The sequence below is a fragment of the Mirounga angustirostris genome, unplaced genomic scaffold, assembly GCF_029215605.1.
Source record: "Mirounga angustirostris isolate CCGP_5_RB_7025 unplaced genomic scaffold, mMirAng1.0.hap1 SCAF_14, whole genome shotgun sequence".
Taxonomy (NCBI): Eukaryota; Metazoa; Chordata; class Mammalia; order Carnivora; family Phocidae; genus Mirounga; species Mirounga angustirostris.
In genome coordinates this window covers 52,417,666-52,440,668 of record NW_026991722.1, presented here as the reverse complement: position 1 = coordinate 52,440,668, position 23,003 = coordinate 52,417,666, and the positions used below count along the sequence as shown (strand labels likewise).

The following is a 23,003-nucleotide window of genomic DNA, read 5'->3' as shown; positions in this document are numbered from 1 at the left end:
TGGGTGGCTCAGTCATTAAGCGTCTGCCTTCAGCTCAGGTCATGATCCCAGGGTCCTGGGATCAAGCCCCGCATCGGGCTCCCTGCTCAGCCGGGAGCCTGCTTCTCCCTCTCCCACTCCCCCTGCTTGTGTTCCCTCTCTAGCTGTCTCTCTCTCTGTCAAATAAATAAATAAAAATAAATAAAATCTTTAAAAAAAAATAACTTTTTAATTTATAATAAAATTATGATCCTCCCCCCCCCAACCACACAAAAAGAAAATGCAACCATGGACCCATATAGCAGCACAAACATCCAATGGAGGGAGTTTGTGGTTTTTTTTTTTTAAAAACATTATACTTTAAATATCCAAATAAATTTAAAATTGAACATAATCTACTGCCATATATTTGGAAAAAAAGGTTTACTGGTGATCTTAAACACTTAGAAACACATTAATGCCAGCTCTGATGAATTCATTTTATAGTATTTTTCTGATTATTTTCCTTCATGCTGTTTGTCCTTTTTACCCCTCTGTTCTGGTCTTTAATATTCAGTGTGATACCAGATTTCAAGGATCCAATAGATTCTAGCTAACATAAAGGACCCAGGCATTTTATTTATTTAATTAATTTTTTTAGAGAAGGGTGTGGTGGAAGGGCAGGGGGAGAGGGAGAGAGAGAATCTTAAGCGGGCTCGATCTCACAAAGATCATGACCTGAGCTGAAATCAAGAGTTGGACGCTTAACCAGTTGAGCCACCTGGGCTCCCCTAGGCATTTTAAGTGAATAGGAAAAAAGCATCAACATTTTACAAATTCTGAACATGGTTAAACTCAGTGCTAAGGAGACATAAATAACACCAACAAAGGGACGTTCAGAATACTTTGCCACTTCTTTATATCTGTTTCTAATATGGAAAGGGTTATTTTTTTCTTGCTTTCAAATATTTTATCAACCAACTTTGCAGGTTGATGTTGAATTCTGACCTGCAACCAAACTCTGAGTCTCCTTTGATCTATGACCAATCTGGAGAATTCTAACCCCCCCCCCCCAAATTGTCAAACAGGCTTGTTAGATAGTTTCTGGCATGGCCACGTCAAAGTCCAAGGACCCCCATAGGATGAATTGTTTCTTTTGCAGAACAGGAGAGATTAGAGGCAAATCAATGAATGGGAGAAAGCAAGAGATTCATTTAGCCCATTTGTTCATTTCACTTTTATTGTTAAGTTCCCAGCCTTTTCCTGGGACTATTTAGAAATATTTATAGAGGGTTAGGCCGGGTCTGCCTTTCCACAAACAGATAAGAGCTGCTCAAGGACAGGCACCATTTTTTTTATTTGTCTTTGTGTCCACAATACCTAGCTCAGTGTCTGGAACACTGAAGTGCTCAATACATATTTGCCAAACTGAGCTGATCTGAAGGATTGGCCTAATTTATGACTGCCTTCGTTAAATATTCCAACATTACTAATGGTAATAGAGTCATTAGCAGACCTGTTATTTCCTCTGGTTATAGTCTTCAGAATGGATTAAAATGTTACAGTGATTCATGAAACAGCTATTTATAGCCATTATAGCTATTAAGGAGTGAGGTTGTTTTATGTGTGAAACTGCCCATGGATTCACACCTCATTACTGGATCCTTACATCTAAATGGTAATCCATATTTCATCCTATTTTCAGATTCTAGTGTAATTTCTCAAGTAATTATACCTTCCCTGGCATGCAGGGAAGCAGTAACTAGACCTCTGTAACAAGGAGCAGCCAATGCCTTACAGCCATAAGTATATACCTGAAATAGCCATTAACAGTGTTAATACCACCTATTATTTATTAAATGCCTCTTATATGCTAGGCCCTGAAATAGGTACTTTAAATACTTTATGGCCAATCTTTACACAAAAATTATCAGGGAGGCATTATTATCCCCATTTTACTGATGCGCACACCAGAGGCTCGGAATAGTTAAGGTACTTATTCAGGGGAAAGCCAGGACTCTGCATTGTTTGATGGAGTGAGTTTAGAAAATTGCCTTAATTAGCTGCCTTCTTGTCTAAAGCACATACATTACCTGATCTCTGTACATCTTCCTTTTAGAAAACGAATTGTTTTTATAAAGCCAGATCATTCAGTTAAGCTAAAACCATCTTGTCTAATTTTCCCCCTAGGAAAAACTTCTAAAACTTCCTTTCCTTTTAGATTTACTTGCCATGGATTGGCGACTGGTCAGAGTTATATCTTCCGGGTCAGAGCAGTGAATGCAGCAGGACTTAGTGAATATTCCCAGGATTCAGAAGTGATTGAAGTAAAAGCTGCTATTGGTAAGTTCCTTATGCATAACTTGGTAGTTAAAAATGGATTTTTGTAAGTTACAAAGGAAGATACCATCCTCTCCAGAAATTGTCTAAAGCTTCTAGTATTGCTTGATGATTCCATCCTCAGATGATCATTTTCTCTGACTCCAGGTGACAGCTAACCTTCCATAGCCGTCATTTTACAGATCTTCATCACTTATCAGATTCTGTGCATCCATAGCCTTGTCATCTTCATGAGTCCGAGTTTCCTCAGATATTTCCCACTGTGTGAAACTCCATTCTAACTTCGTGCTCATCCTGGGAATGTGGAGGGCCATCCGGTTCCTTGAAGTGGTATATCACCCATAACACAGATATTTTGTACCTAAAAGCCATTTCACCTGTGACAAAGCCTGGCTTGTTTTCACTAACAACACATTAACATGCTTTTTATAAACTCTAAATTTTGTGCGAGACACATGTGGTTGCTTAATCATATGCTACATCTCTGCTCTCAAAGTAACCAATAGAATAAAACCGGTAACAAAGTAATTGTGTGTATGTATATGATGTGCCTCCCAATCTTACATAAAGTAGGGAAGGGACCCAGGTAGTTCAGAGCACCAAAAATGAAGTCTGTGATAGAGTAACCCATATTTGAAGGGAAAGATTATTTCATACCAGTTATCTTCGGTTATCATGCCGTATTACTTTTTAATATTCCTTATAATATGGACAATAGTGACCATGTTTTTTGAGGTTGGGAGGTACAGGCCATTAATAGTTCAGTAATGTACATAATTCTGTTATAAAATCAGGATCATTAATATATGCCTTGTGCACTTTATGATCCTTTCCTCCCCTCATTCTGTTGAATAATAGGACTTAATATCTTTCAAAAAATGTCGGAGATTTGCTTTTTTCTTATATATACTTGGGTTCTGCAAATCAAAACAATTCCTGTTCTGTCTGTGGTTTTCTGTCCTCATTTCTTCTTTTCCCAGAATATGGAGAAGTTGAACTGTTTCCTAGGTGTAAATTATGTGAAACGTATGCTTTCCATATTTCTTGCCAATCTGAGTGGTTTCCATTAAACTAAGATTACTTTTGTTCTGCTTGTGGTCCTGTTTTTCCCTTTGTTCTATTAAGTAAGAGCAATTTATATTGTGTCTGGGCTTAAAGTGTTTCTGTTGTTATCTGGTGATTATAGGGGGAGGCGTGTCTTCAGATGTGTGGCCTGAAATGAATGATACACCTGGTGGACTAACAGACTCCAGGGGAGGCATGCATGAAGCCTCTCAGCCAACCTTTAAGAAAGATGCTTTGCTTGGTAGCAAACTTAACAAACCTTCACTACCCAGTAGCCCTCACAACCTGGGCCAAACAGAAGTGAGTAAAGTAAGTGAAACAGTTCAGGAAGAGCTTACCCCATTACCACGGAAGGCAGATGGTAAGGGGAAAAGTAAGTCTCACCCTCTGAAAAAGAAGAAGGACATAGGTGAGCGTCGAAAGAGTACAACTGTTCCATCTGTCTCCATCAGTGTCCTCACCTCATTGTCTAGATCACATTCTTCCATCTGTGTTCACTTTCATCTATGTTTATTCTTCATTTGACATGTTTTCAGCTATCCATTTGCAATACTTTTGTCTAATGAGTTGTAAAAGTAATTTTATATGAGTTTGGCTTTTATATATACTTCACTGTGCTTGATGACAATAGAATATTTTCTTCTTTAATAGAATATTTAAAATAATTTGGTTATAGAGTCCTTTTTGGTTTCTCAGGCAGACTTACCTTTGGCCTCATTTCACTAAGAAAATTAGAGCTGAGAGCAGGAAGAATTTGATAATCACAGCCTATGTGGGGTCCTTTGAAATATTCATGTTCAATACATGTATAGGAAAAATATTTTACAAAGAAGTCACATTTTATCAGGATCATAGTTATTAACTTCTATTGTTCATCTTCAGGTTTTCAAGTTGTCCTTTATATTTAACTCAAATAAATATAAGTAACGTTATCTCTTTGAGGTGCCATGAAAAGTTTAACAGGGTATCATAATCACATAAAGCTAAATTCTGTGCTATATGAATCACATTCCCAGAACTGATTTATTTAAGACTATTTATCGGTAAGCTCAGAATTTTCTTATTAGGATATTTGGTACTTGTGGCTTATATATTCTAGGTGACAGTGTTTTCTTAGCAAATAAAAATGAAATGATAAACATATACTGATACTCCACCCCCAACTTCTGTCACTTCCTTTTTTTTTTTTTTGAACCTTTATTGTCCCCTCAACTCAAAATGGGATATTCATTAGAGAATTCACATTCAGTATTGCTCTGTAATAGGAAGAGTAAGAGAGGGAAAGTTTTTTGTTTGTTTTTTTTTTTTAAGTAAAGAATGAAGGAGGTTGGTGAGGGGGAGGGAGAAACAAATGTATTTTATTTTTTAAATCTTTATTGTTCTAAGACTTGAATAAGAATAAATAGTTCTTTTTTTTCTGTAATCCAAATAAATATTCAGAAAACCCTTTGATGTTATTGCACATCTAGATGGATTTCTTTTCATCATCTGACCCTCTCTCTCTTTTTTTTTTAAGATTTTATTTATTTATTTTACGGAGAGAGACACAGAGAGAGAGGGAACACAAGCAGGGGGAATGGGAGAGGAAGAAGCAGGCTTCCCACTGAGCAGGATCGATGCGGGGCTCGATCCCAGGACCCTGGAATCATGACCTGAGCTGAAGGCAGACCTAACGACTGAGCCCCCCAGGCACCCCAAGACCCTCTCTTTCTTTATCAAAAACCCTAATTTAGTAGTTGGATAAAAAGTTAATCAGAAATATTTTTATATTTCTATTTTTTATATTTTTATATTTATATTCTATATAAAATATATTTATATTTTAAAATATCCTCCAGATATTTTTCTGGCTAGGAACTAATAACCACAGTGACAGCTATATAGTATTTTGTACTACATGAATAATAGTCCAATATCAGGTTAAAAATAATGCAGCAAAAGATATTATATACTAAGAGAAAAAAATCACATGGCAGATTGTGCCTGTTTCTTTTTTTTTTTTTTTTTAATTTTTTTTAAGGTGGCATTTAGCTGAGCTCCAAATAAGATTTTTTTCTGTGTGTAGACAGAACTTATTTAGTTGTAAGGTCTCACAAGAGTATGTATGCCTGAATGGTGAAATGCTAACCATTTGGAAATAACATGGAAATTCTCCATAAGCACATTGAGGCAGAAATTGATATACATTACTTCATTTTCCTCCAGGAGCAAATAAGAACAAAACCACATAAAGAAACAAAAATATATATATTGGGGAAAATATTTCTTCTTATGGGGAACAGAATCATTTTTCAGAATATTGCACCATTTTGCTTCTGGTATTTCAAAAATTGTTCTTCCGTGGAAGTGGGGGGGCAGTGGAATAATAATTGTAGTACGCTTTTCACTGTGTGTTGGTTTTTTCTCATACACCAAACTGGGTGCCAAGTTACAGATCAGTCTCACATTTTAGTTTTATACTGCAAGACCTTAGGGCCCTCACACGTGGCACGAATGAAGCAAGCTTAATGTACATAAAATCATAAATGCATTTCTGTCTACTCACTTGCTATTCATATTGCAACAGCGGCACCATCTCCTCCCTGTGATATCACTTGTCTTGAAAGTTTTCATGACTCGATGGTTCTTGGATGGAAGCAACCAGATAAGACTGGAGGGGCTGAAATTACTGGCTATTATGTGAATTATCGTGAGGTAATTGATGGAGTACCAGGAAGATGGAGAGAAGCCAACATCAAAGCTGTCAGTGACGAGGCATATAAGGTAAATGACCTTCTGTAGTGTGGAGTCATATAAATGATGACATGCTCCCTTGCACTCACATGCACATCCACACCCACACTCGGCGCCTTGTAAATGATTCATGTTATTTCTCCGGTGTCCATTGTCTACAATGACATGGACTTTTGTCAAAAATATACCAAGATAAATAGAAGTAAGCTGACTGAGCAGGAAGGATTTGTATTTTCTGATTCATACACATAAACATAATAACTTCCTAGAATATTCACTATAAAATGTTTACTTATGGTAAAAATTAATGGTTATTTCAAAACTTACAAAATATCTGTAACCAGTGTGCTGCTAGTTTCAAGGGTCCCAGAATCCAGGTGACTGCATTTTTCATTTTCAGCATTCAAATCACAAAGGATAATGGGACATGGGCCCTCAGCTCACCACCTGTGAAGGTTCCCCCACCATAGTGGCTCTGATAGCCACGAAGGGATGGTCCACATGTGTCTAACCACAGATTTCTTTTCTTCACTGCTTTGCCCATCTCAGGGTACTTGAGTCTCACTGTTGCCATAGCTATGGCTCCCCTCTTTGGAGTATTGTCAGCTAGAGGAAAGTCACCCTCCAACACTCCCAGGACCCCAGGCTGTGAGGGCAAGAGCAGGGTGAGGCCGGGGGAATGATGCTTTCCCAAACTCAATGACACAGTTTTTAAATCTAACATTTAAAACTTAAGAAATATCACACACATTCTGAACACATAAAGAATAAAACAAGAATACATAAAATAAAATTGTATTTTTAAGATTCTTCCATGTTGGTGTGTAGCTATGACTTCATTACTCTATAGTATTCTATTATATGAGTGTCTCACAATATACTTTTCCATTCAGTTATTGATTGATATTTGGGCATTTTCACATTTATAGCTATATCAAACAGTGTAGCTATGAACATTTTTGTGTATGTCTGCTGGCATATATATGCACTAGTTTCTCTAGGTAATTACCTAGAAGTAGAATTGCTGGGCCAGAGAATCTGTTTATCTTCAATTTTAGTAGATAAGTCTATACTATTTTTCTGAAGAGTATGAGAATTCCCATTGTTGCACATCCCTCTAACACTTGGTATCACACATTTTCAGTTTTGACAATCTGGGTGTCAAATGAGTCTGAATATCATTTGCTATATATACATACTCCATTTTGAAATCTCCATTTATAACATGCCTGTACAGAGTCTTTGCCCATTTTTCTAATAGATTTTCTTACTGACTTGTGAAGTTCTTTATATATTCTGAGCTTAAAATCCTTGGTAGCTGTGGAAGCTGCGTCTATCTTTCCTGCTCATTGGCTAGTATTTTCTTCTCCTTATAGTAACAACACTAATTCATGATAGCCAGACTTAACAACATTTTCTGTGTCTTTGCTCTGCCTTTTTTTTTTTTATGTTATGTTAATCACCATACATCATTAGTTTTTGTTGTAGTGTTCCATGATTCATTGTTTGCGTATAACACCCAGTGCTCCAGGCAGTACGTGCCCTCTTTAATACCCATCACCAGGCTAACCCATCCCTCCACCCCCTCCCCTCTAGAACCCTCAGTTTGTTTCTCAGAGTCCATAGTCTCTCATGGTTCGTCTCCCCCTCTGTTTCCCCCCCCTTCATTGCTCTGCCTTTTTAATTTTTTTTTAAGAGATGCCTTTGCCTTCCAAGGTCATGGGGATATTTTACTAGATTATCTTCTAAAAGCTCTCTGGTTTGCCACTTACATTAAAGTCATTACTTCACCTATACATTTTGTGTGTGATGTAAAGGTCAACATTTGTTTTTCCCCTGTAGGGACACCCAGTTGTCTCATCTATTGAAAAGTTTGTCCTTTTTCTACTATTCTGCTAGACTATCTGTATCATGTATCACGTTTCTTTGATGCACGTGTCTGCTTCTATGTTTTCTATTTTGTTCCACTGCTGTTTGTCTACCACTGGACCAGTACCGCATTAATTTAATCATTACCACTCATAGCAAATTTGATAACTGGTAGATCAAGTTATCTCAGTTTATTTTTTAATTCCAAGGCTATTTTTAGCCCCTTTGCACTTTGATATAAATTGTAAAATTAGGTTACCACGTTCTACCAAAAAAGGACAAACAAAAGCAAACACAATAAACAGAATTAAACTAAACTAAAACATTTTAGAATTCTGATTGGGATTGCGTTGAATCCATAATTTGAGGAATAATTGACATCTTTAAAATATTAAGTCTTCTAATACATAAACATGATATTTCTCACCATTTATTTTGGTCTTTAAAGTTTCTCAGTAAAGTTTTATAATTCTCTATAGAAGTTTTGCACATCATTTGTTATTTATTTATAGGTATTACATATTTTCAGTGTTTAAATGGTATGTTTTTATATCATTTTGTTATTGCTGGAATAGAGAAATATACATCATTTTATGTATTGATTTTACATATCATTGTTATGTATAGGTCTCTACTAAATTTTCTTATTATTTCTTTAAGTTACCTATGAGCTTTTTTTGAGTCTCTGTAAATCATCATATCATCTGTAAATGACTGCTTACTTCTTCATTTCCAAATTTTATATTTTTTGCTTCATTTTCTTAACTTTCTGCTTAAAATCTTTAACAAAATATTGATAGAAGTGGTGATCTTGGTCATTCTAGATTTGATCTTTGTCTTAAAGGAAAACATTTCACCATTAAGTATTATATTTACTATCAGTGTTTGATAGACATCTGTTATCAGCTAAAGGAAGTTTCCTTCTGTTCCTAGTTAAGAATTAATTAAAATTATGAAATATTTTTTCTGAATCTATTGAGATGGTTATATGATTTTTCCCTTTAGTTTTAATGTAGTATATTCTAGTAATTAATGTTAAAATAACCTTGCATTCCTGGCATAAATCTAAGCTGGACATTATGTAAACTCTGTCTATATATTACTGGATTTTTTTTTTTTTTTTTTGCTTATTGTTGTTTAGGATTTTTGCTTCTATGTTTATGAGTGAAATTATCCTGAGACTAGAGTTAATTTGATACAAATACCTGACAAGGATAGTACTGAAAGGGAAAATTGCAGGTTAATCTTACTTTATTGAGATACAATTCACATATCATAAAATTCACCCAATTCAAATGTTGCTTTATATATTTTGAAGGGGTGTTATTAGATGTATACAAAGTGATTTTCTGTATCACTAACAATATATTTTGCCTTCAAGTCTATATTATCTGTTTTAATATAAATTAATCAATTTTCTTTTTGTTGGTGTTTGCATGGTATATAATTTTTCATCCTTTGACTTTCTAGTTTTAACTTTGTGCTTTATATGTGTCTCTTAAAAGTAGTATAGAGTTGGATATTTTTCCTACCTGAGAGTCTTTGTCTTTTAACTAGAGTATTTAATGTTACTACTACTTTTTGGAAAAACCAATCATCTTTATTTTGTGCTTTCTCTTTGTCCTGCCTGTTCTGTTTCATTTTCTGTCCTTCCTTGACTACTTTTGAATAGTTACGTTTTTTCCTTCAGCCATCCCCTTTTCTCCCTCTACGCTTCCTTGAAAGCTATAGATTCTGGGTTTCTGGGTTTGTTTTTGGTGGTTACCCTAGAAATTACAGTGAGCAAATTAACAGTCTAAATTAATTCTATTGCTTTACCCTTGTCTAAGAAAAATAGGGCCTCAGAATACCTAAGCCATTTATTCTATTCCCAACTTGTATGCTATTGTATATGTGCTTTTAACTCATTTTTTAATCCAAAAGTATTGTTATTATTGTTTTATAGTCAATAATTATTTAAGTTTATCTAAATTATTTTAGTTAAGATTTTATTTGCTTTTAATTTCACATCTTTCACCTTCCATTTGAGATTACTTTCCTTTCATCTAAATTAAATAGTTTAGAATGTTCTTTAGTTAGGGTATTCAGAAGGTACATACTCTTCATTTTTGTCTGAAAATAACTTTTTTCTTCATTCTCCAAAAAATTTTTTCTAGACAAAACATTATATAATGGTAGTTATTTTCTTTCGTATTTTGAAGGTATATTCCACTGTCTTTTGGCTCGTTGTTGCCAGTGACATGTCAGCTTTTAGTCTGTTTGCTCATTTGAGGGTTGTCTTTTCTCTTAGACAGCTTTTAATATTTTCACTATCTGTTTGGTGTGCTACAGTTAAAATATTATGTGTCTAGGTATAGGTTTTAAAAAATGCCTTTGCCTAGGATTTTGGCATGAGGAGGATTTTCAATCTGTGGGTTGGATTTTTCAGGAAGACCTTTCTGGAAAATTCTAAGCCATTTATCTCCTAAAATATTGTTGCTGCCCCATTCTCTCCCCTCTCCTCTTGAAACTCTAGTTAACATGTATTTGACATTCTCATTCTGTCTTCCATGTCTATTAATCACTCTTCTCTCTTTCCTATTTTTGTGTCTTTTTGCACTGTGGTCTGTGTAATTTCTTATAACTTTCCATTAGTTTACAAATTTGCTCTTCTTTTGCATCTGATTTCCTGTTAAACACATCCATTATTTTTCTCTTATTGTATTTTTCCCTTTTTTAGGTCACATTTTACAAAATATTTTATAGTTTGCTGTCTCCTGCAGATATTTTATTTTATTTATTGTTTTAATGTTTCAAGTTTTTATTTAAATTCTACTTAGTTAACATATAGTGTAATATTAGTTTCAGGATTAGTCCTGCAGATATTTTAAGTTTGTATTTTATGTTTAAAACATAGTAAGCATAGCTGTTTTTCTAATCTATATCTGATGATTCTACCATCTAATATCTTTGCAGGTCTGTATCTGTTATCATTGGTTTTGTAGTCTGGCTCATGGTATCTTGTTTACTATGCTTGGTTATTCTTGATTATGTGCTGCTCATTGTCATTAAAATATTATTTGCATGAATAATTTGAGCTTTAGGATGAAGGCATCTTTCTCTGTAGAGGATTTGTTTTTGCTTCTGCAAGGTGCCTGGGGATACCACCTGTTAAGTTTTTTTTTTTTTTTTTTTAAGATTTTATTTATTTATTCATGAGGGACAGAGAGAGAGAGAGAGAGAGAGAGAGAGAAGCAGGCTCCCAAGGAGCAGGGAGCCCGATGTGGGACTCGATCCCAGGACCCTGGGATCATGACCTGAGCCGAAGGCAGACACTTAACCATCTGAGCCACCCAAGCACCCTGTTAAGTTTTTTCTTAAATCAAATACAAGACTTTATTTTTTTGGACAATCAAGCAATGTGAATTTGCACTGTATAAAGGCAGGTTTATTTCTAATTCAACTTTACTCCCAAAGAGTAAAGCCCTTTAGGGTTCCATCTTAATTGTAGAGGGTTCCCTTTTATTATCCCCTTTTTAGGTTGGGTCTAGGTTTTGATTTCTGAGTTCCTCTGCTTTTGAGATAATCAAAACCAAAGGTCAAATTTTTCTTTATTGGCAACTATCCCCAAGGTAAAAGCTACTTCTATGTTCCATTTATCTTTTTTTTGGTTTCCTATTTCCCTTTATTCTGTCCTGATAATTCTGTAACATCTTTTTTTTTAAATATTTTATTTATTTATTTGAGAGAGAGCAAGTGAGAGAGAGCATAAGCAGGATGAAGGGCAGAGGGAGAAGCAGAGTCCCTGCTAAGTGGGGAGCCCGATGTGGGACTCAATCCTGGCTCACCGGGATCATAACCTGAGCTGAAGGCAGACACTTAACCAACTGAGCCACCCAGGCATCCAATTCTGTAACATCTTGACACTAATTTGATACTTTTGAAAAGATTTTTAAAAGATATTTTATCTAGTATTTTGAATTTTTTAGCAAGACAATCTCTGTAGCCTAGTTCACCATTGCCAGAAAAAGAAGTCCCATGCCACAGTATTTCACCTAAGCCTAGAATGACCAACTTTTCCCATTTGCCTAGGACTCTCCTAATTTCAACACTATACCGCCTACATCCTTAGAAACCCCATAGTCCCAGGAAAACTGGAATGGTTGGTCATACTAATGGAGCCCCAAAACAGCCCTGTACCTGAATAAAGTACTTTTAGATCCAAGTTATCTACATGATGGTTTCCTCTTAATTAAAAAGATCTTCCCTTCTTAAAGGGAATGTGTGTGCATGTGTGTGTGAATCAAAAAGGGAGTTTGTATTATTCTGTTACTATAACATATAGCCATTATATTCACCTTATACCCTAAATAACTGGCAAGACAAGTCCTCTTGCAGATGAACTTATGACTTCATGATCAAATCAGGTGTAGACTGGATCATAGATATATACTTGTTTTGCCTTGTCTTAAGTCATACAATAGGTAAGCTTTGTTAATTCAGCTGATTCCATCCATACCTCCATTATTAAGCATTTTTTTTAAGATTTTATTTATTTATTTGACAGAGAGAGAGACAGAGTGAGAGAGGGAATACAAGAAGGGGAAGTGGGAGAGGGAGAAGCAGGCTTCCCACAAAGCAGGGAGCCCAATGTGGGGCTCGATCCCAGGACCCTGGGATCATGACTTGAGCCGAAAGCAGACAGACGCTTAATGACTGAGCCACCCAGACACCCCATTATTAAGCATTTTAAAAAGATTTTATTTACTTATTTGAGAGAGAGCGAGAGCATGAGCAGGGGGGGGGGAAGGGGCACAGGGAGAGGGACAAGCAGACTCCCCTGAGCACAGATCTTGACTTGGACCTCGATCCCAGGACCCTGAGATCATGGCCTGAGCTGAAATCAACAGTTAGACACTTAACTGACTGAGCCACCTAGGCGCCCCCATTTATTAAGCATTTTTAATGCTCAAAGGATTGTGTATAGTCCATGGATTTTTTTCACACTAATATATTCCATCATTTCTATTTTGCAAATGTTTCACATTCATTACTTTATCACATATATTTACCACAACCCAATTTCTTCTGAGGGATATAGAAAACATTAGGTCAATAGGGAGCACAAAAATGACAAGATTTTGAATATTTTGATTCCTAGCTTAGAATTCTTTTAATTTTCATCTGTACAAGCATTAATTTTCTATTAATTTGTTATAAAACAGTGTCCATGAGTCAGGAGTTTAGGCATGGCTTAGATGGGTCTTCTGCTTGGGCTCTCACAAAGATGTCAGCTGGGCTCATTCTACTCTGGAGCTGAGTTCCTCTTCCAAGCTGATTCAGTTATTGGCAGAATTTAGTTCTTTCAGCTGTAAGTCTGGGGCCCTCTGCTTCTAGAGGCTGCCCTTCTCCAAATTTGAGTGGCTAGGTAGTTCACAACCTGGCATTCACTTCTTCAACGCCATCAGGACAGTGTTCTCATCATGGAAGTCCCAAACCCCATTTTGACAGTTTTCATCTGATTAAATCAGGCCTACCCAGGATAATCTCCCTTTTGATGAACTCAAAAATCCACTGATTAGGGACTTTAATTACATCTGTAATATCCTCTCTCCTTTTCCATATGATGGAACAACAATCACAGGGTGATATTCCAATACCTTTGCCATATTCTCTTGGTTGGAAGCAGGTCACAGGCTTCACCCACACTCAAGGGGAGTAGATTACAAAAGGGTATAACTCATTGGGGGTCACTTCAGGGTATGTGCAACACAGGAGGTAAGTAAACAAAATATTGAACAACTTAAAAAAAATACCTGAATCAACATCCCCTCTCTGTGATATTGTCATGTTGCAGATTAGCAACTTGAAGGAAAACATGGTGTATCAGTTCCAAGTGGCAGCCATGAACATCGCTGGGTTGGGAGAGCCCTCAGCAGTAAGCAAATGCTTCAAATGTGAAGAGTGGACCATTGCTGTTCCAGGTAAGTCATGAAAAACATGTCTCAGCACTGAGGCTTGGGGTTTCTTTCAAAAGAACCTACAACTTGGAAGTAAATTTAAGTGCCATATAGACAGCTCCTAAGGGAAAAGAATTCTCTTTTGTTTACCTGAGATATTTTTATAATCCTATTAAATAATAGGTGCCAATATAAAACTGACTATGATTTCTTGTGCTTGTATTCCAAATAAATCCTAGAGCCCTCATAGTTATACCTCTGCTTGGAATAAGATTAACAGAAGCACAAATCTGAGTTCCAATGATCATTGAAAAGGAATTCTCATTTTTGTTTGTGCTTCTTAATAAAGACCACTGAAGAGCATCCAATTTGTATCCCACAACAAAAGATCCCAAAAACTTCTTCCTGTACTCCCTAATTCTCATGCATTCTCCCACTGTGCTGGAACCTTTCATTTATCAACCTCCCCCAAATCTCTCTCTCCAAGCTCAGCCAATGTAGCTCCTCTTCCTTGTTGTCTCTCTCCTCCCTTGCTGCTAGCTCTTTATTATATTATGTAGGCAGACTTAACATGCCTGCCTAGGACTTAAGTTCTGGACTTTCTCCGCTTCTCCAGTCCTTTTGATCTCTCTACACTTTTGTCTCAACTCTGCATCACAATAAATTTCCTGAAACTGGCTGGAAATATTCTCCTTTGAAGGTTGCCATAGTGGGTGGTTGGCTGAACAGGGAAGAAAATGGGGAGAAGGTAGAAACATTTACCTGTGCTTTTAAAAACATAGCGACAACACTGAACTAATTAAAAAATTGAATACAAATAAATTTACTAAGCCATTAAGTTTCAAACTAGCAAGACATTAATGTATTTGGTGGGTGATTTTATTTACTTCCAACAGTACCAACTTCACAGACCCAGTGAGTGCCACAGGATGACTAGATTCTCCCACTTGGGTTTAATATTCAACATACGTAACAACTGGTATAGCACCAATATCGACCACATTAGAACACAAGGCCACGCTGGAGCATACTGGATAGATCCAGCCCTGTCCCTGATGCCACCCTCTTCCTCTACTTGAAACGCTAGTGCCCTTGAAGAACCATCATTTTTGCCTTTCTTAGAGAGCTTCTGTTTGCATCACTTCTCCATCAAGTGTGAATAAAAAGATTACAAGAGAAACCCAAGAGAAGTTCAAGCACTCACTCAACTTCAATAAATATACAGGGCAAACATGCTGCCTTTCCTTGCACCTCCTTTAACCCAGTTGGTATTTCTTAAGCTCTTTCTCTCACCTACACAAAAGTGGATCTGTTTTTAAATTCTTGCAATTCCTGAATAAAGTTAAAATATGAGTGACTAGAGACTAAGAAATACTGAGCAGGCTTGTGGAAAATGTTTTGATTGAAAGAGATGTAGTTAGCAAAAGAGGTTGTAGGGTGAGTGCTACCTGTTTGGATGCCTCATGGGGTTCTGAGGATGGCACAAGAAAATGATTTAAAATCCTCTTTGCGAAACAGAACATGACACACTATTATAAGGCATTGATGTTATTATTTAAATCTATTACCATGTTATTTAAACCTCTTACCTTGTCGGAAGGCAAGGATGACACATACCCGTGACTGTTAAGCCAAGGGACAGGGCCCCACAAATATTGAGCTATTAATTGCAAAATGCAAAAGCATTGCATAGCATATGTTTGTAGCTGGCTTTTAGGGCACCGTGAGTCAGTTCAGGGGATTTTGATTGGTTGGTTAGAAATCAGTTATTTAAAAGAAAATAAATATATCACCTACATAGCAGCTGGTGGTCATGGAAAGATGTGGGAGATCACTTAGTAGTTTGGATTCTCCCAAGAGTGCAAAGAGCACATGGGCAGGGAAGACATTTGGCTTTCTTCCTAAACAGGTTGATCAAGTTACTTGGCTTCTTTGAGTTTTCTGTTGTCTTAAGGATGAATGAGATAAATAAATATAAAGTACCTAGCAGTGTTTAGCTGGGACCCACGGGATTGATTTTATTTGTTTTGGTGAAAGTTCTTTGTAAACTGTAATTGTAGTTTGTTTTTACTCCTAGATAGAATATTTGCTTTATGGAAAAGATTTCCCTCCAGAGGAGAGCTATTTTGTAATATATTCCTTTTTCCTATAAAAGAAATATTACTATCTATATTCATATGCCATCAAATAGGGTTGCTTTCTTCATCCTCATTTGAGGTTTAGGGGAATTTTCAGATTACCATCCAAAAATAATCTGAAACTGAACCTGCAACCAAATTAAGCTGTTCTTGATAAAAGATGAGGACCACAAGCCCAGGAACACCCTGAAGGCAAGTTTTCATCCAGCCTCGGAGTGGGGGGCACTTTGAATTGACTCTAACCACCTGCTGCCCAGAAAGGGACTTAGTAGGTTGATGTAGAGCCATTGAGGAAACGTGACACAAAATGAACACAAAATACCTATTTCTACAGGAATGGTAGATTTCACAAAAGAAGAACACTGGATTCAGCTTTAAGACTTCAGATGTGGTTCTAGATTTACCCGTATTTGCATTTTGCCATCTACATTATGATTTGTATACATTGGTCTCTCTGTCTCTTTTTCAGGACCCCCACACAGTGTCAAATATAGTGAAGTCAGGAAAACCTCCCTGGTTCTGCAGTGGAAGCCTCCTATCCACTCTGGAAGGACTCCAGTCACTGGTTACTTTGTGGACTTGAAGGAGGCCAAGGCCAAGGATAGCCAATGGCGAGGACTCAACAAAGCAGCTATTAAAAACACGTACCTGAGGGTAAGAGGGTGCTCATATTTTGAGAAACCTTTTTTTAAAAAGAAGAAATGCTCCCCAAATGATATTAACTTTAAAGTTAGCAAGATAAAACACAACATTTCTGCTGTGGTCTATTTCATATATTGGGCTCCTCGTAAGATTCCATTTAGCAGTGGCTGGGGATGGGGGGAGTTTCTGGTGCTTAAAGCAATTTGGTTATATTTAACCTGAATCCCTTAGCCTAGCTTCAGAAAATATTCCACAAGCTCCCTCCTCTCTCTTCTTTCCCTCCTTGCCTCTACTTACCCACCTCACATTTTTGTTACTCACAGTCTTAGAAAGGTGACTTTCTCATTTCTTCCTCTGATTTTTTTTTGAGGATGGTTTTTGATTTGAGGGTGTTATTTTCATAGCATTCATGCCAGCAAGGCTTTTCCTGCTGATTCCTTTGAGTCACGCTCTGTCTCACTTCATGGGCTCCCTCAAGCTTATGCTCACGTGAGCACCCAGAGGCTAGTGGAATGGGTTCACTCAACTCGGACCTAATCCTCACCCTTATCCGCATCTTTGCCTTCCAGATTCCTCTAAAGTGTTGTAATTGAACAAATTCCTAACTTCATTTACCAGAGACTGTTCTGCTAAAGCCACTGAATCTCACTTGTAACAAATGGATATCTCAAAAGAATGTTTTCTCCTATGTCAGCAGTGACACCTGGAGACCCTGAAATCCACACTAGGGCTTCAGAAACTGTGGGAAATATGATTCTGACTCTTATGACTTAGAATGAAGTGTGGCTTCGCCACAATCATACAGAAAGCAGCACACTGCATTTCGTTTGCAGTCCAATCTGTTGCCAGAATAAGCCACTGCCTAGAGGGGGTGAGCCTTGGAAGCTACTCAGAATGTGCCTGCTCTAAAAGTTCTCTCCCACTGACCTGCCACTGTGGACTAAAGGCCATGCCATCTGTCAGCCTCTCTCCAGGGTTGAGGTATTTACTGTCCCCATAAAAAATATAAATATATCCTCCAAGAGAGATGACCTTTAAATATGCCATCAACTCATCTTAGCATATGCCAGTGAGCTCCCCAGCCCCTTACAAAACCTTGAGGAGGTAGGAAAGGTCACATTTCATGGGGAAGAGAAAAAGGTAAAGGAAGGTCAGGAAGTTAGCATGCTGTTTGGTTGTCCAAATGAGGCAGGAGGCCTCTAGATTCAAAGAAACTCCCAAAGGACAGTGTAAAATAAAAGTCAGACACATCCTGGATGGTGATGGTGTGTATTTATGGCCAGGATAATTTCCAAATCTTCAGTTTGCTGCAGCACAGGATCCCAAGAGCTGAGGCTGGACTGGACTCAGGTTAAGCGCCAAGCAAAGGGGACCAACAGCCCAGAAAAAATGGGCGGGAAGAAAAAATAATACAGTTTAAACATTTCAAAGAATGGTTAAGTTCACTCATTTGAAAAAAGAAAAAGAAGAGAGGTGAATATAGGAAAGAGGGAGAGAGACTGACATTGAGGTTGAATGTGCCTCACAAACTGGGAGGTGAATTTCCTGTAAGGAAATTATCTTAGAGTTTGTCCACAATTTTTTTTTTAAAGATTTTATTTATTTATTTGACAGAGGGAGAGATAGTGAGAGCAGGAACACAAGCAGGGGGAGTGGGAGAGGAAGAAGCAGGCTCCCCGCTGAGCAGGGAGCCCGATGCTGGGCTCGATCCCAGGACCTGAGCCGAAGGCAGATGCTTAACTGACTGAGCCACCCAGGCGCCCTGTTTGTCCACAATTTTTAAAGTGAAAATAGACTTACTGACTTTTCTGATTATAAAACGGACACCTGCTCATGATGAAAAATTCAAATAATATAGGCATAAAGAAGTAGAGATATCCTATAATCTTCATACCTATTGTGATATAGATTCACTCTTCTGGATGTTTTATATTCAGAAAAATTTCAGGCCTGAGGTGGAGAAAAAAATGTACATGTTAAAAAGTTTAATCTGGTAACCTTAAGTGAAGATGGGAGATAGAGTCCCACGAATGGGAGAAGTTGAACTCTACAATGAAATTGTATGTACGAACGAAGAACACTTCTGTTTAAATGACATGGAGCACCCATCACTTCTATGCCTGCTTCTTCCAGGTACAAGGCCTCCAGGAGGGCGTCAGCTACGTGTTCCGTGTCCGAGCCGTCAACCAGGCAGGTGTCGGCAAGCCATCAGACCTTGCTGGGCCTGTTGTGGCAGAAACCCGTCCAGGTGAGCTTTTACGCTTTCATTAAAATTAATTTATCTGTGTAAGATACCAAAGCAACATTCAATCTTACTTTCTGTGTTTTTCCTAATTTCCAAAATTATCAATGTATGCTATCTGAATAGTTGATAAGTTTGGCCTGCGGACGTGAGTCATTTATTGCATCATAGGCACTCTTAGGACAGGGGTAAACCGGGTTTGAAGTGATCCAGGGCTATTCTGGTCTATACCTAAAAACGGGGAAGTTCTTGATCAAATTATGTTTCTTGGACTGACCATTTCAAGCATACATTCCTGGGACGTTATTCCTGTTACTATACTGTGGCCATTAAGTCCTACAAGCGTATTTTCCCAGTTGTAGGAGAAGCTGAACAGCCTAGTGAACAAGCATGATTCTTAAACAAAAGCAGAATTTATATAACTGTAGCTATTAAGTTAAGCCAGGGGTCAGCGAATGTTTTCTGTGAAGGACCAGATAATAAATATTTTCAGCTCTGTGTCCATATCGTCCCTGTCACAATATCAACTCTGCCATGGCACAAAAGCAACCATAGATAATACATAAACTCATGAGCAGGGCTGTGTTCTACTAAAACTTTATTGTGCCAGTTATATGCATTATATATTACATGTATTATGAAATTTAAATTTTAAGTGATTTTCACATGCCTTGAAATATTAATTTTCTTTTGATTTTTTTTAACTGTTTAAAAATGTAAAAACCATTCTTAGCTTGCAGTCCATACAAAAAGAGGCAATGGGCCAAATTTAGCCTGCAGACCATAGTTTGCTGACTCCTGGGTAAAACTAGCAGCAGTTTTAACTGGATGATCTATAGAGTGGCAGGAACTTACACTTCCCAGTTTGAAGAGATGCCATGATTGGACTAAGGAAGACAGTCTTCCCTTTTATTATGTGAACAAACTTTACAGTGTTCACTGTGCAAATAGTTTCAGATTATTACATAATAATTATTTATTTTTATTTTGTCATTTAATCTCTGTTGCTTTTCAAAGTTATTATGTATTTCAGCTCATAGAAGTTACATTAAGGAAAGCACTATAATGGTCAGCATAGGGAATATAGGCAATCATTTTGTATACTTTGTATAGTGACAGATGGTAACTAGGCCTGTCAAGGTGATCACTTCATAAATATTGAATCACTACATTGTACATGTGAAATTAATGTAATATTGTGCCAGTTATAAATCAATAAAAAATAACTTCTAAAAAAGCATTGGAAATGAGAGAGGATAAAAACCTATTAACCAGTTATTTTAAGTTTGCCTTCATTGTAGTCCAAGCATGTTCACTTCAATACACCTCGATTTTCAGATTAAAATAAAGAGTAGATATATATAATGTAGTATTTATTTTTATGATAAGGAAAGAAAGTAAACATAGAAACTTTTACTCTCACTGCATATTACTTGAAAAGTATGTCAAAAGTATTCTTTTAGGAAGTATCTACCCTTCTCATGCTATTACTTCATAACCTACTTTCAACTACTCTTATAACTACCCTCTAAGACCTAGGTGTGAAAAATGACCTTATACACAAGTGTGGAAGTTGTCTGGAGAAAGTGCCACACCTCATATAAGTCCCTTTTGCAAAATTTCATGAGAAAACAGGAAAACACTAGGCACATATACACCAGGTAAAAGGCAACACCTGAAGACGCCAGGATATATTCATATAGGAATCAGACTCTGAAGTTGCCAGTTGTAAGGAAATAGAAACAAATGGACTTGCAAACTGATCCCACTGCAGACTCTTAATAAGAACATTTAGGTCACCATAGAGGTAAACTCTTCACCTAATCATCGATCAGCTAAAAGCACCCTTGAGGAGGTGGATTCCAACTCTGATCAACTGAAGAAAGGTTCAATTGATTTCTTAGTTTCTCCTCCATAGCCTCAGAATGGCAGGTGGCCAGGTATGACATTAATAAAACTAACACTATGGAAGTTTGACCACCAGAAAATGATCTTCTGATGAGCTCGTGGGCGAAGAGTTTTGTTTCACTGATTTGGAAGTCATTTTTTGTGGTCATTCCATTCCCAGAATATAACTACAAAGAACAGCTGCAGACATTGATCCACAAAACAGCACCAGATGAAGCCAGTCTTTGGCTCACAGCCTAGGAAAAAATCCTAGGATGTACAAAGTCAAAGTGCTTCAGCATGAAAGAGCACCAAAACCCAGGAGACACGTGGACTTGTTCATATGCAACAAGCACATTCATTCTTGGGACGTACATTTCTTTCTTTTTTTTTTTTTTAAGATTTTATTTATTCATTTGCGAGAGAATGAGATAGAGAGAGCATGAGAGGGGGGAGGGTCAGAGGGAGAAGCAGACTCCCTGCCAAGCAGGGAGCCCGATGCGGGACTCGATCCAGGGACTCCAGGATCATGACCTGAGCCAAAGGCAGTCGCTTAACCAACTGAGCCACCCAGGCGCCCGGGACGTACATTTCTTAAGGAGCTATGATGTGTCAGCACAATAGGCATGGGCAACAGGAGCAGAGGAATACGATATCATCACTGTACCAGGCTTACAATCTAGGTGGAAAACTCAGAGCTTACAACATGGTGTGTGATGAGAGCTATGATAGATGTTCATAAAATATTTCTCATACCCGAATAGGCTATAAACTGGGGTTTCATAGTCCCTGTAAAAACTTACATGTAGTGTGAAGTTGTATTTAATAATTTTCTTAAATACCAATATTTTACTTTTACCCAGATATTTATTTTATGTTAGAATGGATAGGGCAGGGGTGGGGAAGCATGTTACCAATTTCAAGATTTGGGGTGTGAAATTTGGATTGCTATTGCAGAAGAACAACTTCTTTTGGAATCTATTATTAAAATTTCAGAAAATAAAGCTCATCGTGTAACAGCAAGCCTCAAATAGGTCTAACAAGATATCCCAACTGTAATCTGAATTTGAGTTGAAAGTTAACTTAATCCACCAGGGTTGGAAGGATCACTGGTCTCCCTTTGAAGTCAATGAATATGCCAGCAGATACAGCTCAGCCCCTGCCAGAATGTCCAGTTGTTCTGCCAATGAGGACCCAGAAAAATGAACCCAGTGTATCATGCTTTACCAAGAAGTCTATTAAGCTAAAAAAAAAAGCCTATAAGAAGAATAAGCTGAAAAACATTTAGTGTAGATTTGTTGGTATATAAAGGGTACTTCTGTTCTTGACATTTGATATTTTTCAAATAGTATGTGTTGATTGCATCAAGCCTGGGGCAGGAAGGCGAGACAGAGGCAAGGTGAGCCAGATCAGATGGGAGATAAAAGAAAGACCTGCCAAGGTGTGGCAGGTGATCTGGAGGGCAACAAATGACTGGCGGTCCAGGCTGCAGGTATTGTTACCAGAGACTCAGCAGCAGGCAGGAGAATTCAGGTGATGCACAGGAGGGCCCCAAAACAAGGCAGAGTCCCAAGCAGAAACCGGCTACCAGAAGTTAGGACTTAGTCACTAGGAGCAAGGCAGGTTAGAAGAACGCAACACTAGAAGGATTGATTGAGTTAACAACCTCCTAACCAATTCCAGTTTCTGAAAACTGGTTGGTCATAGAACCTGGCAGGACTGAGAAGGCAAACGTGTGCTCAGTCGCCTAGAAGTGGAGTTTTGAAGGATTCAGAGCAGGAAGCCAGGCTGCCCGTTAAGCTCAACTGGTTTCAGTTAGAAAATTTCCCTTGTATTTGTTTATTGACTGTTCTCTTTCACCCATTAAAACAGTAGTCCTCAACCTTAGCTGTACATGAGAATCATGCCAGGACCTTTTTTTGAAAATACTGACTCCACCCAGACTCCACTGCAGACCAATTATATCAGAATCTCCAGGACTGAGCATAGGTTCATTTTTGTTTGTTTGTTTAGCTGCTTGGGTAATTCTAGCATGAAACCAGGGTTGTGAACTTTTCTCCCTGTATGCGAGGGCCTAGTACCTGGTATGTGGTAGTCATTTATTAAATGAAAAAAATAACGGATGACTACCATGTTTTGGCCAGTGAGTATGACTCTTTTATAGCCACAGTGTGTAAACTTAACTCTAGA

General features: G+C 37.6%; 1 protein-coding gene across 2 annotated transcripts in view; it reads left to right on the top strand.

Annotated features, from left to right (window-relative positions):
* MYOM1 (myomesin 1) overlaps window positions 1-23,003 on the top strand; it is a 156,182-nt gene that overhangs the window by 91,668 nt on the left and 41,511 nt on the right. The window contains exons 19-24 of one of the 2 annotated variants that reach the window (XM_045886982.3): window positions 2,180-2,301; window positions 3,485-3,772; window positions 5,930-6,126; window positions 13,802-13,928; window positions 16,512-16,696; window positions 18,818-18,932. In XM_045886982.3, coding sequence (XP_045742938.1) covers window positions 2,180-2,301; window positions 3,485-3,772; window positions 5,930-6,126; window positions 13,802-13,928; window positions 16,512-16,696; window positions 18,818-18,932 — 1,034 coding nt within the window. The remainder of the gene's footprint in view (window positions 1-2,179; window positions 2,302-3,484; window positions 3,773-5,929; window positions 6,127-13,801; window positions 13,929-16,511; window positions 16,697-18,817; window positions 18,933-23,003) is intronic. The other variant, XM_045886981.3, reaches the window with a different exon arrangement.